Raw genomic sequence first — 17,768 nt, forward strand, 5'->3', positions numbered from 1 at the left:
ACAGAGCAAACAGCTCATTTAGAATAAAGCTGGGTCTCTCTCAAAAGTGTATTTGGCCTCGACCACTCACAAAATCAGCAAAATATTTCACAAAATCAAATCATGATACAAAAAGTAAATAAGCCATCCAAGAGAGAACTGGGCTTAAATTATATAGCAGATGAAATGTAGAGCACGTTTAAAGACAGAGCCTCTGAAAGGAAGAGGTGTTGAAATTGGGAAAGTCCAAGAGGTGCTGAAATCCCCTTAAGGGTTTTTTTCAATAGAAAAGAGAAATTGTAACCTTTTTGAAAGGCTAAATCTTTTTTTCTTCAACTCATTAACCGAGTGATAGATTTTTCTTCTATGGATTTTTTTCATTTGGTAATCGCATGTGAACACCTATTGTGTCCCAGGCACGGTGCTAAGTTTGGGGACACAGAGACTTTCATTCCATGATCTCAATCACGTTTTCATGTTCACAGACTTGGTGGCACCATGTTGCTGAAATGGCAGAGGGTACAGAAACTGTTCCTAAAAATTGTCCAGTGCTGTCTCATCACGTCAATCAATTCTTGTTATCATTTCAGAAAATAAAAAGTTACTTGTTAAATTAAGTTTCAAAAAGTGTTAATGTCTTTGGTATGGAAACATGACAGCTGGTTGGCACACTAAATAAAATTTTCAGAAAGATGGGTGTAGCTCCGTGGTAGGGCATGTGCTTAGCATGCACGAAGTCCTGGGGGTCCATCTCCAGTCCCTCCATTAAAAAAGAAAAAAAAACCTTTTTCAGTTTGCAGTTTAAAATACATAGAGTAAAGTCTTCTTCCAGGGAGGTCTGTCCAGTGTGTTTTTTTTCCATCTTCTTGATTCCATGATTCCAAAGAGCCTGGCTTAACTGAGCCCATTCTGCGCTTGGTGCTTCTGCAGGGACAAGCATCCCCGGCTTCTTTACTCTGCCACCCGAGCTGCTGAGCCAAAGCACCTGCCCGCACGCACGGCAAGAGTGGGTATCATGCTGAGCCCAGAATGACCAGCTGTCCCCCAAAGACCCATAAGAAGGGTAGTTAATGGAGCAGGCTTTGTGGAGGGAGGGGTGGTTAACTCCATCCCACAACTGGAGCCACCAGAGCCCTTCAGGCCAGCCTGTCCCCCATCCTGGACATGGATTGTTTCCCGGGACACGGTCTCGTCTCTGCTCGGACCATTGAAACGCGAATGGGTTCCGTCCTGGCCCCAGAGTCACCAAGAGCCACACGGCCCTTAAAGGCAGAGCGTGAAAAAAAAACCTAAAATTCTTGGCTCTCTCAACCGTTTCAAAAACAAATAATAGTTACGCCAGTAAAACTGTCATCTGAAGTGAATTTCCTAATTTAAGGAAGGAAAACGTAAAAGTATGAGGCTTTCCTGCCAATCAGATCAGAGATCCTGTCTCCTTGGGCTGGTGTGTCTGTCCCTGTAGGACAGCCGTCATGGAAGGAAGGCAGCTCGGGCACTGTTTAATGGACATTTTCCCCGAAATGAAAGTGCCGCTTTTCAGAAGACCGCCACTTTGTCACGCAAGCCCCGGGAACTCCGCGCACGTCGCAGCTTCTGCTGCAAACACAGCCCCCAGGTGCACGCAGCCCCCACAACCCGTGTCCTTTGCTGTTTGAATTAAAGCCAGAGAATGTACCGCTCGGTGATCAAAGCCTTTGACCGTCGTATGAAACCAATCAAAATGCTCTTTATTTATCTGAATTTCCCAGTCTTCAGCAAATGTCATTCCAGAGCATGCCTGGGAGACTTTCTCCACCATGTGTTGTTTGGCGTTTTGGTTTGTGTTTGTTTGGGTTTTGGTGTGTTTTCGTTTGTTTGTTGGAATTTTCCCCGTGTTTGGAGGCCGTGCTGACAAACAAGTAACCTAGATCCCAGACGTTCATGTTCAGTCAGAATCCAATAGCCCCCCCCCTTTTTTTAAATGACTCCATTGATAATTTCCACTCAGCCAATAGGAAAAGATGGACTTTAGTTCATAAGGGACGAGAGAAATATTACAACTCTTGGATCCCTGACCTTCCCTTCCCAGCCCATCTAAGGATCCAGAGTTCCCCACTCAACACCAGAGGAAACAGCAGGCTGGAAAGGGAGCCGTCACAGTGCCGGCCAGGCATAAAGGTGCAGGTGTTGTCTGACGTTGAGGAGGTTTGTCAGACAGTAGGGATGGACCGTGACATTGGCGGAAGAAATCAAAACCACTAGGGAAGGTTATGTTCCAACCCTATTTTTCCCTGAACTTGCAGTTCAAAAAGGTGCTTTTATTTTCAGGTATACCCTGCAAGATAGCTTCTTGTCTTATCATTCTTCTGGGAGAAGCCAGGTTCCAATGAGTTGTAACCAACCCCCCCTCCCCCGCCCCCACACTGAGGATTTATGAGGCTCTGTCCTTGGGCAAAGCATTTGTCAAAGATTGAAGGGGCGGGTGAAAAGGGCCCTTTACCTTGTCCTGGTTGCTTTGCACTTGAGGCCATAAACTCTCCCCCGGCCCCTGGCCTTCACTTGTATCCAGTCCTGTTGAAGCAGTGGTCACAACGGGAAGGGGCCAGCCGGGACCTGCTGACTCGACGTTAAAAAAAAAGGCGATCGGTGCATTTTCTGGGTTTCGAGTTTGACCGCCAAAGAACAGAGTCAGGTGTGTTTCAATGCAGTTAATAAAGGACTTGGAAGATGTTGACTAGGACGTGAGTACCGAAACTTTCTTTTTGGCTCACTGTTTTGGGTGGATGTGTATTGTTTGGATTTTTAGGGTGAGTTAATTGCCCTTAGACGTGTCCCATTTTTCCTGTTCTCTTTGTGTATAGAATTGGACTGCGTAACTTTCTGGCAAGTTTCAGCATGGATGTGAACCTCAAGTATAATTTGGAATGGTATTGCTAGAAGCCAGTGTACTGGAGTTGAATGTTAAAGTCTAGAATGTATTAAAAAATGTGTGAGTGATGGAGCTTCAGTTCTTTAATAAAGAGCTCAAAGGAAAATGACTGTTTATGCAGAAGCTGGCCTGTAAAGATGACAGCATTCAACTCTAAGGGCAAGAAGAGGTGGGAAGCAAGCCTAACTGTGGGTCCCGTGGTTTCTGGAACCTTCCGGCAGGCTGTGAAAACACAGAGCAGGACAGTGTGCACTTCCTCGTGGCCCACTTCCTAAAGCAAAGCAAATGGACCATTTCATTCTCCACAAAATGTTTCAGGCATTTTGGATTTCCGTTCGTTTGGGTAGATGATTGGAATCGGGGATGCTCTTGAAAAGCCAGCCTCAGAAACAGCCACAAAGTAGAAACAGGCCTTCTGAAATCACCCCACCGTCCCTTCTCAAACGGGCATACAAAGAACTGGTGCCCGAGTGGCGCCCACTTTCCCTCCAGCTGTATTTTTCTGTGTACTTTTTCTTAACCATTGGGCTGCTTTGACCTTGGCGATGGCTCTGCGAGGTCCAGGTGAGCTGACAGCCATGCAGGCTGTGTGCTGCCTCCTCTCCTTCGGCTGAACGACAGCTCGGTCATGGTGTGTCCGTGTTTGCTCACTTGGCTCTCCTCCCCTTTCCTTCCCGGGGCCTCGCGGGCTGGCAGCGCCGGGGCCCAGCAGGCCAGCGGCAGGGCCTCCGCGCCTTCCAGCAAGGGTAGCAGCAGCGGCAGCAGCAGCAGCGGGAGCAGCTCCTCCAGCGACTCGGAGAGCAGCTCGGGGTCCGACTCGGAGACCGAGAGCAGTTCCAGCGAGAGTGAGGGCAGCAAGCCCCCCCACTACTCCAGCCCCGAGGTAAGAGCGCGCGGGCCTCTGGGTGCCTCCCCGGCCCCCTTCTCCCCCGGGTGTGCAGTAAATCCTCCTCCGAGTCGTGCTTCCCACACCTCCCGCTCCCCCGGCCTCCCTGCTGTGACACTCGCCTGTGAGCTGTGACCCCTCTAGCCCACCACCCCCTGGCAGCCTGCCAGGGTTTGTTGGGGCCCATTTCTCCTACCCCCTCCCTCCTCGCCGTTCTCCTAATTGCAAAGCTTCCTTTGAACTACAGAAACGTCGTCTTTTATTGTCCAAAAATCTTGATCTTGACTTCCAGAACTTTCCAAGTATGCTGTAAACATCACTGACTGGAAAGAGCCTGTGGGTCGGGTCTCCCTGAGGGTCAGCCGAGGCAGTAACCAGACGGGGCAGCTCCCCACCTGGGAAGTGTGAACGCCCGTAAATCACAGGGAAAGGAGTTCTGTGGATTAGACACGGTTAGACTATTACCTCTTTGCAGTTTGTCACGGATCAGAAGAACAAGGGCTACAAATATTAATAAAACCTTCTTCACTGTGTTTCCTTTGTGAAAATATAAAAAGAAAAATTAGCATCAACGTACAAATAACAATGAAACCTTTTATAGCAGAGTATCTGTGTGGAGATTTAGGAGCCTCATATAAAAATATTGTAAGATACCAATAAAAACCATTGCCCTCTCTACTTTAAAGGGGGAAAGGGGAAAATTAAATAGTAATTCAGAGCATGGATTCTTGAGAGAGGGCTGAGAGCAAACTTCTCAAGTCCCTGGATCCATAAGCAAGGGTAGGCTTTGATTTCTATAGAAGGAATAAAATACACTTCTTGTGTGTATGAGAATTTGATGTGGTGGGGAGGGTGTAGCTCGGTAGAGCACGTGCTTAGCATGTGCAAGGTCCTGGGTTCCATAGCCAGTACATCCATTTAAACAAATAAACCTAATTACCTCCCCACCCCCAAAATTTTAAAAATTAAAAAAAAAAATTTTAAGATTTTGACATTACTGTGGATCATAGTATTTAATTTTTTACCTACAACCCTCTGTACCACTTTGGGGCTCCAATTTCTAAGTAGGCTCTGAAATGAAACCGAACCCACTTATGCAAACCGTGGCTGGGAGGAGGGGAGGCGGGGCGCGTCTGGGGCCAGCAAGACGCACGTTTCCTGCTTGTGTACCTGCGTCTTAGGACGTGTCACACCCGTGCACGTGATCACACCTGGAAGCACTTGGCGACTTTATCCCAAGTTCCTAGAGTGGCTCTTAAATTCAGGTTTTCTCCTTTCCGGTCTCCTCCCAGGAGGCTGAGACTTTTTGCAGGAGAATCGAGAAACTAGGGAAGTTGTCATTCTTTCCCCACGGTCCTTGTTTCTTCTTCAGCCCTTTCTGCTTGGCTCCAAGAGCTCCCCGTTCCTCCTGAAATAATTCGTCTCCATCTCTCCTGTGTTTTCCTCTCCTTTCCATGGGGCTCACTCCTCACCCCCATAATTCATTCTCTCTCTCTCTCTCTCTCTCTCTCTCTCTCAGGCCCTTAGCAACATTAACCTATAAAAGCCATATGTTGATATAACCCTGACTTTTCCCAGGAACTAAATTATTATTCCTTCTCCGTAATTTCATCCCTCCATCCATTCATTCCCTCATTCAGTTTCATTCGACAAACATTTCTTGAGCCTCTGCCCCAGATGCGACGCTTGGCTCTGGGAGATGGCAGTGCTTTGACAGAACAGGTCCCTGTCTTCATAGAGCTGATGTTCCAACTTGAATAATTTGAAACAAACAAACAAAAAATACAGCAGTTAAATAAAACAGAGTTAACCAGCCTTCTTCAGAGCCAGCTGTATGCTCTAATTTGTTTAAAAACTCCAGAATATTTAGTAGAAAGAACTGGGTTCCAGAGACATCTCAAGAGCCAAGGGGGACAGTGGCGGTGGATCCAAAGGGTTAGGGCCTTTGACTGCTACTCCTCCTCCCGCCCTAAGCCCAAGCGCTTCTTTGTGACTTTGAAGGTTAAATTCAGAAATGTTGAGTTTTATTTGCGCACTGAAACGTGACTTCTGGAGTTCCTAGAAGAGGCGGAAACCCAGCCTCCGAGAAGTACAGTTATAAAAGGCTTTAAGCAGATTCTTTCTTTCTGAATGTCACTGAGATAATTACAGAGCCTTGAGCATCTTGGGGATAAAAGGAAGCGCTTGTCACATCTTCCAGCAGCCATCAGAGGCCCCTAGCTAAGAAGGAGAGGGTTGAAGTTGAAGTTGCCTGAGACCACGCATAGTTTTCACCTCCTGGCTTCTCTATGCAGAGGGAGACCAGAAGGGGTAAGGGATGGTGCACACAGCACGTGACTTCCCTCTGCTGGAAAGGAAGGTATTCGTTGGAATAAAAATAAGTTTTCCTTAAACATTTTCCCCAACATTAATACAGACACACACCCTCCAGAAATAAAGTACGTTTGCAGAAAGTCACAAAGAGAGGACACATTATCCAGCCGACCCTCCAGGGTGTCTCTGTTTTGCTCTGACCATGTTGGCCCAGGTCACCTTACAGAGAGCAATGAGACTCATTTTCCTGAACCCCACACGGCCATCCAGCTCTTCAGAGCCATGCAGCTCGCATCCCCCTGTGCAGACCCATTTGCACTGCTTTGGAGCAAAGCATTTCTGCCCCCACCCTTTCCTCTAACTGGCACCATCCCAACGTGACAGCAGACAGAGGCGCTCACGATGTTCCAAGGCACCTGCTCGGCTCTCCTGAGCTTCATCTGAGCTCTCGTTCGTGGCTGTGGTTGTAGAACACGGCTGTCTTTTACATGCATCGCCACAGTGTCACCCCGTGTCCGCAGCTGGCAGGGAAGAGGTGCTCTAACAGGACCTCCACCACTGCATATCCCCTCTATGTGGCCCGACGATTGCCAGCTTGTCCTCGGCCTAATTTTTTTTCATTTGAGTTGTACCTTCTTTCTTGGCCTGGTCCATCCTTTCATGCCAGAGTGCCATGGGGGAGAGCTTCTTGCCGCTCAGCTAGCATGTTTACACAGCATACAGAGCTCCTTAGACCGATGGCCCCCAACTAAAAGGTACCAGAGGGACAAAAAAAAAGAGCCTGGTCACGTGATTTTGAGATCTGCCAGGAAAAAGGAGGTTTAACACATGTCGTGACCCTCCAGCATCACTCAGCTCTTAATATCGCTCACATCAACAGTGTTCTCCACTGTGGCGTTTCCCAAATTTATTTGACCGTGGAAACCTTTCTTCAGGGGGTAGATGAACTAAAAGCACATTTTTGGAAAATGCTGCCCTAGATCGTTCTTGAAAAATCAGCAGACACACGATGCAAGTGATTCTTTGATTCAGCCAGCTTCTCCTTCACTAGGCGTCTCACGGGCACACGGCAGTGGGCGTGAGGGAGGCTGCAGGGATACAGATGAAGTGGACACTGAGCAAAGGATGCAGTGGGGGGCTCGTGCGTGAGGCAGGAAGGAGAGTCGTGGCTGGAAAGGCAAAGCCGTAGGCCAGCGAACCGACAGAAGCACCAGGCAGAAGCCCGCCAGACAGCTCAGGAAGCGGACCACCGCCAGCAGTGGGCCAGGGAACGAGCCCCGAGCCCTGAGGCCGCCCTTCTCTCCTGCCCCCTAACTCTTGGCTGTTTAAGCCTCCCCGGCCCCCGTTGTTTCATCCTCCAAAGGGCAGGTAAGCCTGCGCTGCCTCACCTGTGAGGCTGTGGTGAGGGATAAGCGAGACAAATGGAGTGTCAGCTCATTGCCCCTCGTCCTCGGTAGCAGCGGTCACAGCAAGCTGGCCCCTGATCGTTCTGGGGCCTGCGAGTGAGACGAACAAGCAGTGTTTGGCTTCACTGAAGAGACGAGACACAGATCCATGAAACAGATGCGGGCATCCAGACGGCACAGTTAAGGATCATAGGACAATGCAGAATAGGCCACAGAAAGATAATAACAGGTACAATTTGGAGCATTAGTGGTGTTTTCTCCAAAAATCAGTTCTAATTCTGTCATCTTAGGTTGAAGACTGACATTTCTCAAAAAAAAGAAAAGAAAAAGAAAAAAGAAAGCAAACAAACAAAAAGGGAGGTCCCCTTTCACGAGGCCACACCGGAGAGTAATGAGAGATTAGGCGGAGCAGCAGTGGAAAGAGGCTGGGCTTCAAGCCTAGACAAATTTGTGGGGCATCTCGGTGGTGCCTGGCAGCTCTGTGACGTTGGACAAGCCACTTAACCTCTCTGAGCCTCATAGACAAATTACCGGTGATAACATCTCTTTTCTATATGGATTAAATTAGATGATCCATACAAAGTGGGAGCACGTTGTAGGTGTCTGGCAGTGAAAAGATGCTTGCAAGGTAATGGATGCCTGAGCCGTCTGGATTTCGTTTAGGAGGCAGGAAGAGGGGGTCATTGTAGATTCCTGAGAAAAGGAATGTGATTTAGTGATGTGTTGAAAATGGGGGCTTCAGCCTGATTCTTCAGCTGTGAAACACAGGAAAAATGGCCCTAAAGCACATCGGGCAGTGGGCCCAAACCCAATTTATTAAATTCTCTCTTCACTGTTAAGGCTCCCTGCGGGAAGTTTTAGTGAGAGTCTGCCCGTGAGCTGCTGTGTTTTGGCTCTAGGCAGGCGTCTGTGTTCTTACGCAGGAGAGATGTGAGGCGGGGGAGGCCCAGGACGGTGGGGACAAGGGTGAGCTAGCATCAGACACGGTGGTGGGGCCTGTGAGAGTGGCAGGCTCTGCCACAAATGTGTGTCCCCTGCCCCAGCATGTGTCCCTTTCTTCAAGGCCTATCACTGGGCCCCATTTGTCTGGGGAGGCTGACACACATAAGCCACTGACCTGCTAGTGGACACATCATGAGAGAAATGGGAGTGTGGAGGAGACAACCTCAGAAGCCATCAATGTGTTTGCCACCAGATTAGCCCTCAGCCACACTCAGCTAGTCTCAGGGCAGGCTAGAGTGTCCCCTAGTCTCAGAGCAGGCGAAAGCATCCCCTGGGCAGAGGAGTGGCTCTGTGTCCCCCTTCCCCTGTTGCATCACTATTGCAGGATGGACCAGGTGTGCTCTGCATGTTCCATTTGATCCCTTTGTCTGGAGAAGCCAAATTAAAGCCAGGTCAGACTTTACCTATGACAACTCAGAGGCGCAAAAAAAGATTTATCATTTCTTCTCTTGCCTCTTGCTCCGGAGCCCTGGTCCTTTGGGTGGCATGCAAGCAAACAAAGCAGAAAGTCAAGTCCAAGTCTAGACTCCTTACCAGGGTCACCAGGGATTCCCCTCCCATACTTTATCCCAGGGGAAATCTCTCCATCCTCACAGCCCCAGGGGAAGGGCCTAGGATTCCCATGCTGGCCCCGACTGAAATGTCACTTTTGCTTCTCAGTCCCTGGACACCCTGTGCTGCTGTGCACTGAAGTGTAGTTGGTCTCCTCTGTTGTGGGGGAACCAGAAGGATGCCCATGGTCCCTGCCATCTAGTGCCTGGTGCCCACATCCTGTGGCCTCTTCATCTTGGCCCCAGGCCCCTCTGGCCCATTAAAGGCTTCCCATCTCCCTGAGCTGTGCCCCAGACTCCTCCAGATTCAGCCAGGACCCTTGTGTCTAAGATACTGCCCTCCCCACCCCTCCCCCTCCTCAGATCCTTGCTGCAGGTGGCTGGGCCCCAAATTCTGCTCAATCTTGATTTTCAAGCAGGCTTTTGGAAATTATTATGTTAAAAAAAAAAAAAAGTTTTTCTCCTGCAAGGGAAATTGACTTGCTCTGAGCTTGAACCAACCAAGTTTGAAATGCAAAGCTAAATCCTTCATCTTTATTCTAGGCTGGTATCTGTTCTCCTCCTGGAACCCTAGGAGCCATGAATTCAGAGGGTAGAGACCATAGGGAAGGGACACTACATCTCCTTCATCACTCAAAAAACTTGCCCCATTTCACATACAGTCATACATTGAAAACACTCCAGCCAAAGTTCTGCACTTATCAGTGCACTTCTTTTCTAGTAATAATCATAGATGCTGGGTGAATGGACTTTCATTAGAAATCAGCAACACTTACTCCCTGTAAAAGCATCAGTTCTTAAACTTTTTATGAGACTTGAATCCCTAGAGACACAAATGAAAACTATGGGTCTCTCCTCTCTCCAAAAAATGTGTCTACATAACATTTCGCATTCCGTTTCAGGGCCTTCATGGCCCCCCACCCCCACCTGGAGCTGATCTATGGGCTAGGGTTTAGAACGTGGAATGCCCATGATTTGCTCTAAGTTAGCAAAAACTGCTTGCAGGAAAGGTTTCTGTTGTTACCTTCTTGTCTGAAACATTTCGGGCAAAGTGTGAATGGAAGCAGGCTGAGGACAGACAAACCAGGTCCAGCTGTCGAAGCGTTTAGGGCACACACAGGTAATTCTTTGGGAGTATAGGTTCCACTTAGCCACTCCCTTTTCTAATTCCCTCCAAATTTTAAGCCCCAGGGAAAAAGAGAGCTAATCCTCAGGTTCTCCAGAATACTCCCCAGTTAACTTTACTGGGCTCTCAAGTTAATGTATGTTTGTGTAAATATTTAAAATGTACATTGTATCTCAAAGATGCTGGAAACGGGTCCTAATGGAACACAGTGCATCCCCTTATTTTTCCAATAGGGCCTCGAAGTACGTGTGGGCGTTTCAGTGTAGGGGGCCGGGAAGGGGGCAGCACCCCTGCGTCCTGTGCAGTCGATGCTGCCACACACACCTACTGCTTCCATTCTCCCTTGTTTCCAGCACATCCGTCTTCTGCTCACACACCTAGAAGAATTCAGTCAGGATAAAATAGCCAGGCCCTTTTGAGGTGAGCCGGTCATAAAAGATGTTCTGTTTGTTGCTGGTTTTCTGCTTCTAGGCCGAACCAGCGTCCTCCAACAAGTGGCAGCTGGATAAATGGCTAAACAAAGTTAATCCCCACAAGCCTCCTATTCTGATCCAAAACGAAAGCCACGGGCCGGAGAGCAACCAGTACTACACCGCGGCGAAGGACGAAGCGCCCGACTGTGGGAAGCTTCCCGAAGTCTGCCCGCCCAGCCTGAGGGAGAAGGACATCAAGAGCGCCTGCAAGGAGGAGCAGCGGCCGAGGACCGCGAACAAGGCCCCAGGGAGCAAAGGCGTGAAGCAGAAGTCCCCGCCCGCGGCCGCGGCCGTGGCCCTGCCCGCCGCCGCGCCGCCTCCCGCGGGGCCCGGGGCGCCCGCCGAGAGCGCGCCTGCGCCCGCCCGGAGGTCCGCGGGCAAGAAGCCCACCCGGCGCACCGAGAGGACCTCGGCCGGCGACGGCGCCGGCGGCCACCGGCCCGAGGAGCCCGCCGCCCCCGACGCGCTGGGCGCCAGCGCGGGGCTCCCCCCCGAGCCCCCCAAGCCCAGGCCCTGCGGCAACAGCAGGACGAGCCACCGCAAGGAGCTGCGCTCGTCCGTGACCTGCGAGAAGCGCCGCACGCGGGGGCTGAGCCGGATCGTCCCCAAATCCAAGGAGTTCATCGAGACCGAGTCGTCATCGTCGTCCTCCTCCTCGGACTCGGACCTGGAGTCGGAGCAGGAGGACTACCCTCTGTCCAAGGCGCAGGCCGTGGCCGCCGCCGCCGCCGCCGCCGGGAGCGACCAGAGGCTCAAGGAGGCCGCCAACAGCGTCGGCAGCGGCGGCCCCCGCGCCCCCGTGGGCTCCATCAACGCCAGGACCACCAGCGACATCGCCAAGGAGCTGGAGGAGCAGTTCTACACGCTGGTCCCCTTCGGCCGCAACGAACTTCTCTCCCCCTTGAAGGACAGTGACGAGGTCAGGTCTCTCTGGGTCAAAATTGACCTGACCCTCCTGTCCAGGGTCCCAGAACACCTGCCCCAAGAGCCGGGGGTCTTGAGCGCTCCTGCGGCCAAGGACTCTGAGAGCGCCCCGCTGAGCCACGCATCAGACGCGCCAGCAGAAAAGGCTTTGCCAAAATCCAAGAGGAAACGCAAGGTAGGCCTGGGAACACCAGGGGCTAAGGGCCGGGCTGGGGGGGCGGCGCTCCCTGAACTTTGGGCCAGGTGGCGGGCACAGGGAGGCTGCTGGTGGGGGATGTACCTGAAGCAGGATGTACCTGAAACAGTCATAGAGTGTTTCATACACGCCAGAAACTCTTGTAAGTGCTTGACCTGTATTAAACTCAGTTAAATCCTTAGGACAGCCCAGTGAGGGAAGCACTGTTACTGTTCCCATGTTTTAGTTATCGACAGTTAAGGCCTTTCCCACTGCATGTGGAAGTGGGCAAACAGGAAATCTTCACTGAGTGTGTGCAGAGGGAGCTGGATGGGGGTGGGGGTTGGGCTTTGAGAAAAGGTAAACACGCTCATCATCTGGGAAATGCACATCAAAACCACAGTGAGATATCATCTCACAGCTGTCTAAATGGCTATCATCAAAAAGAACACAAATAACAAATGTTGGTGAGGTTGTGGAGAAAAGGGAACCATTGTATGTGTAAGTGTGTGTGTGTGTGTATGTGTATATATATATATATATATATATATACATATATATATATATATACATATATATACATATATACAATGGAATACCATTCATCCATAAAAAAGAATGAAATGTTGCCATTTGCAACAATATGGATGGACTTGGAGGGTATTATGTTAAGTGAAATGAGTCAGAAAGAGGATAAATACTGTATGATATCATTGCTTATATGTGAAATCTAAAAAATACAACAAACTAGTGACTATAACGTAAAAGAAGCAGACTCCCAGATACAGAGAACAAACTAGTAGTTACCACTGGGGGGGTACAATCTAGGGGTGGCAGAGTGGGAGGTACAAACTATAGGGTGTAAGACAGGATCAAGGATGTATGTACAACACGGGGAATAGAGCCAATATTTTGTTAATAACTGTAAATGGAAAGTAACCTTTAAAAATTGTATGAATTTTTTTAAAACAAGGTAAACACGAGTGAACCCCATTCTTTGCTGGAAGAGGTGGGGTGACATTGGTGATGGAGCCATTCATTGACTTAACAAGCCAACAGCCTTTCAGGGTTTAGTAAAGCTGTGACTTGGGTGAGGCATGAAGTGCCTGGTGGAGACAGTGGGCAACAGGGCCCTGTGAGGGGCCACAAGTCTGCAGCATCAGAGCCAGCAGCTGGCGCAACCTATGGTGTTGATCAGGAGAACTCTGTGGCGCAGGCAGGCTGGGGACAGGGCCCTGAGGAAGAGGGACAGTTGAATAATCAGAAGATCAGGGATGAGGTGGCACCCAAATAGGGAAGCAAGCCGAGCAAAGGAGGTGGGGAGTGAGGTGGGCGGTCAGTACGGGGAGATCTGGACGAGCATCTGGAAGCAAACCTAAGTGCTCCACCATTTTTGAAGATTTTTGAGCTCAAGGATAATTTAATCATAATGTAAGGCCAATTTTGAGGATTTTTATCCTCTCCTGTATCTTCAAAAGTAACCTGGATGGAAGTGAAAAGCACAGTGGGTGACAAACCAAAGACTGAAGTCATCGTGAGTGGTCCCAAATTTAGGACAAAATCGTTAACAGTCAACACATGTATATGTCCCCATGAGGGGTGCTATTTTTGTACATATTAAATCATGTTATGAGGCAAGTTTTGTCGTGCCCATCTTACAGATGAGAAAACTGAGGCTTGAAGAGACTGAAGCAATTTGCCCTGAGTTCATGTGGCTGAGAAAGGGCAGAGCCAGGAATAAACCCAGGCTGTCTGGCTCCAGGGTCTCCCAGGAAGAAGTCAGCCTGAGGTCCGTGTACTACTTGGCCCACCAGGATGCTGCTCAGAGGGCTCCGAGCATGGACTTTAATGTTTGGGGTTGCCATCTTGAAATTCTTCATTTTATCTTTGAATCTGTGTTTTGTAAGGGTAGCGCAATGGGACAGTAGAGCATGTCCGGGGGCACGTGGAGCATTGGTTCACCTGCAATCCCACCTCCTGCCCATTTCCCACTAGTTCTGCCTGCCCTGTTGGCCCCTTCTCACTCCTGGCCGGCTGCCACCTCCCCCTCCACATCCTGGTTCAGGGACCAAGGTGCAGACACAGTGAGGGTTGGGGTCAGGATGCGGTTTGGCAGTCCAGGTACTGAGGGTCCCCGAGAGGAGAATGCATCCTCCGAGGGGGTGCCAGTTTGCCTTGGGGTGGGGTCGGGGGGAAATGCCTGACTGCAGTTCCTCACCCCTGACGCATGGGTCCTACAACTGATGCGCCCCAGAAACCCTTCCTTGGCCAGTGGGCCACGCGCATGCACTCACTTGCAGGCCAGAGCCCCCGGCACTTGAGAGAGTCCACACAACCCCCAAGTGGCCCCATGCCGCAAGGAGCACAGTGCGAAACAGCAAATAAACGTCAGCACGGCAGGTTAAGAGAGAGACTCAAAAGACAGGAAAATGTTTTCTGCTTTAGTTCTTTATAACATTACTCTTTAACTGCTTTATTTTTTGAGGTATAATTGACAATAACATTATGTTAATTTCCGGTGTACGACATAATGGCAATATTGATATACACATATTGCAGAATGATCACCGCAGTAAGTCCAGTTAACATCCATGACTCTAGTTACACATTTCGTTTTCTGTTGATGAGAATTTTCGAGATCCACTCTCCTAGCCACTTTCAAATATGTACTGCACTATTATTAATTATAGTCACTGTGCTGTACATTACATTATATCTCCATGACTTTTTTCATTTTAAAACCGGAAATTTGTATCTTAGACCTCCTTCACCCATTTTGTACTCCTCCAACCCTACCCTAGGCAACCACCAGTGTGTTCTCTGTATATATAAACTGGGGGTGGGTTTGGTTTTCGTTTTTTCATTCAGTGTTTAAGCCAGATCATCAGATATTCATATTTGTCTGACTTATTTCACTTAACATAATACCTTTTGTGTCCGTCCATGTTGTTGCAAATGGCAAGACTTCTTTTTTATGGCTAAACAATTGTCCATTGTGTATATATATACCACCATTGCTTTAGGCATTTATCCATCCATGGACATTTAAGTTGTTTCCTCATCTTGGCTATTGTAAATAATGCTGCAGTGAACATGGGCTGTGTATACCTTTTCGAATTAGTGCTTTTGCTTTCTTTGGATAACTACCCAGGAGTGGGATTGCTGGATCATTTGGTAGTTCCATTTTTAATTTTTTGAGGAACTTCCATCTTGTTTCCACAGTGGCTGCACCAGTTTATGTTCCTACCAACAGTGCACAAGGGTTCCCTTTTCTCCACATCCTCACACACTTACTGTGTCTAGTCTTTTTGGTAATAGCCATTCTGACAGGTGTGAGGTGATGTCTCCTTGTGGTTTTGATTTGCATCCCCCTGAAGATGAGTGATGCTGAGTATCTTTTCATGCATCCTTTGGCCATCTGTATGTCTTCTTTAGAAAAATGTCTAATCAGTTCCTCTGCCCATTTTCCAATTGGATTTTTTGTTTCTTTGCTATTGAATTGTATGAGCTCTTTATATATGTTGGATACTAACCCCTTCTCAGACACATTTGCAGATAGTTTCTCCCATTCAGTAGGTTGCCTTTTCATTGTGTTGATGGTTTGCTTTGCTGTATGGAAGCTTTTTAATTTTGTTTGTTTGGTTTTTTGTGGGGGTAATTAGGTTTGTTTGTTTACTTGTTTGTTTGTTTGTTTGTTTAATGGAGGTACTGGGGATTAAACCGAGGACCTCATGCATGCTATGCATGCACTCTACCACTGAGCTATACCCTCCCCTCTTACAGAAGCTTTTTAGTTTAATGTAGTCCCACTTGTTTATTTTTGCTTTTGTTGCCTTTGCTTTTGGTGTTAAATCTAAAACAATCATCACCAAGATCGACATCAAGCATCTTTTCCTGTGTTTTGAACAAGGGGCCCAGCATTTTCATTTTGCACTGAAACTGCGCTTATGCAGTCAGCCCTGGCCTCCTGGGTGACCTCAGTCAGGTGATCGTCTCTGTACTTCAGTTTCTTCGCTTGGAAAATGGTGACGTCTTTGCAGGGGTAGCATCAATTCAGACAGTATAATTCAGTCATGCTTCCCCACCCTCTTTCCTTCTGTTTTCCTCTACATAGCCTGCCCTCCTCTTAACTTGCTGGATTGATTTATCCATCAGTCAGTCCCCAGGTGATTAACTGATTAATGAATTAATTAATTAATCACCTGGGGAGCGATGGATAAATGGATAGGCTGATGGAAAGCGAGAGAGGTATTTCATAGTTAGAAACTGAGAAACATACAGATAGATGGGAAATGCGTAGAGCTGTATACACATATGTAGCTGTATAGAGAGGGGTGCAAAAATGCATCCGTGTACATTCCATAACATTCTGTACTTAAATATTTGTATTATTCATGGCCTTTTTTATTTTAACTTATGAAATGTCATTTACACTGAGCCCAACACTCAGCTCTCCTCATGAAATCTACTGAGTCATCACTAAACCCGCTCGGAGAAGGAAAAGAACATTTTCACAGCACTCTTTACTCAGCATCTGGGGCATTGAAACCTCAGTACTGGGTGCGGGAGGTGGGACTCCACAGACCTGGCTGCCCAGGGTGCAGAGTCTTCCCCTGCTGGAGCCCGGGGCTGGGGGCTCAGAGCTCTGGCTTGGACCCTCCTTGGGAGCACAATTTCAGTGTCAGCATCTGGGATCCTTGCAAAAGAGGCTGTGAGACAATCCCAGCTGGAGAGAGAAGGTCAAAATCTTTCTATCTTTGGTACCAGGACTTGTCTGCTTGAAAACACAGCTGTGAGCCCTGCACGTGCCTTTACTGTGTGGCTGCAGTTAGTATGTGTGCATTGCACCCTAACACATGTCTAGAGTTCAATACAATCATGGAAACAAGAATCCAGTAGAAACACTGTTTTATAAAAAGGTCCTTCAAGGCCGTGAATTTCAAAAGAAAAGTCCAAGCATGTCACTGTCCTTCCAGCTGTAAGCCTGGAATAGGTTGCTCTGCCTTGTCCAGGTACCAAAAAATGCCAAAGTGGGCAACTCCAGAACAGGTCTTCTTTGGAGGGTGGAATCCAGTCTGTTGGCAGAACAGTTTTCATCAGTCCTGACATCCCCTCCTGAATTCTGATTGTGGTGTCATGCTTTTTCCTCTCTGAAAACTGTCAACAGCAAAACTGACAGGTTTCGTCCTTGTTCGTGGAGGAGCTGCCTGGGAACCCAGGTCACAGCCAAGAGTGCCGCAGCGACACGGCACGGTGGTGCTCAGGATGGTCTCCAGAGGAGCCCGGCGAGCGGGTCTCCCAGGAGGCCTTCCCTGTGGAAGCTGGTGATGGGAGCTCACTATGGTCCCTGGAGATCCAAAGCTGATTGGTTTTTGCTTATTTCCACGCAGTGTGACAACGAAGACGACTACAGGGAGGTCAAGAAGGCCCAGGGAGAGAAGGAGAGCTCTTCACGACTGACTGCCTCTGCCAACGGTACTTTGTCTGCAAACCACTGCAACGTGAGCATCAGCAGGTATGCGTGCTCCCGCCGAGGCAGAGCCAGCTGGGCGGCTCTCTGGGCCTGAGAATCACATGCCATCACTGGGGAGAGTCAGGGCTTTTTTAATGACTGCTCTGCTCAGGGTCTCCAGACTGGCTTCCCATCATTTACCTAAGGCTGACCATCCTGCCTGGAGAGGTGCCTCGTATCATAGCTCTTGTGTCACAAAAGACCAGGTCCTAGTTACACACGGTTCTGTCCTTTCAAAAATACACCCTCCACTCTGACAACTTAAAAACTGAATTTTCCAACCATCATTTTAAGAGCCAGTAAACCTATGAGAACACTTAGCTTATAACACAAATGAAAAAATATATAAACTTGAGTGGAATCTCCCTATGACACACCCGAAGGTCTTGGATATAGCTGAATTTGCAGTGTGAGACAGGATCTGGGTCTCCAAGGTCAAACAGCCAACAGTCAGTCCTCTTAAGGGGTTCCAGATGGACCTGCAAGGCCCTGAATCCCCTCTGTGATGAATGG

General features: G+C 48.8%; 1 protein-coding gene across 6 annotated transcripts in view; it reads left to right on the plus strand.

The window, feature by feature from the left end:
- AFF3 (AF4/FMR2 family member 3) overlaps positions 1 to 17,768 on the plus strand; it is a 434,554-nt gene that overhangs the window by 377,922 nt on the left and 38,864 nt on the right. For all 6 annotated transcript variants that reach the window (XM_032469729.1, XM_032469731.1, XM_032469732.1 and 3 more), the window contains 3 exons: positions 3,584 to 3,770; positions 10,643 to 11,743; positions 17,134 to 17,258. In XM_032469729.1, the coding sequence (XP_032325620.1) occupies positions 3,584 to 3,770; positions 10,643 to 11,743; positions 17,134 to 17,258 (1,413 nt within the window). The remainder of the gene's footprint in view (positions 1 to 3,583; positions 3,771 to 10,642; positions 11,744 to 17,133; positions 17,259 to 17,768) is intronic.

The sequence above is a fragment of the Camelus ferus genome, chromosome 28 (genome assembly GCF_009834535.1).
Source record: "Camelus ferus isolate YT-003-E chromosome 28, BCGSAC_Cfer_1.0, whole genome shotgun sequence".
Taxonomy (NCBI): domain Eukaryota; kingdom Metazoa; phylum Chordata; class Mammalia; order Artiodactyla; family Camelidae; genus Camelus; species Camelus ferus.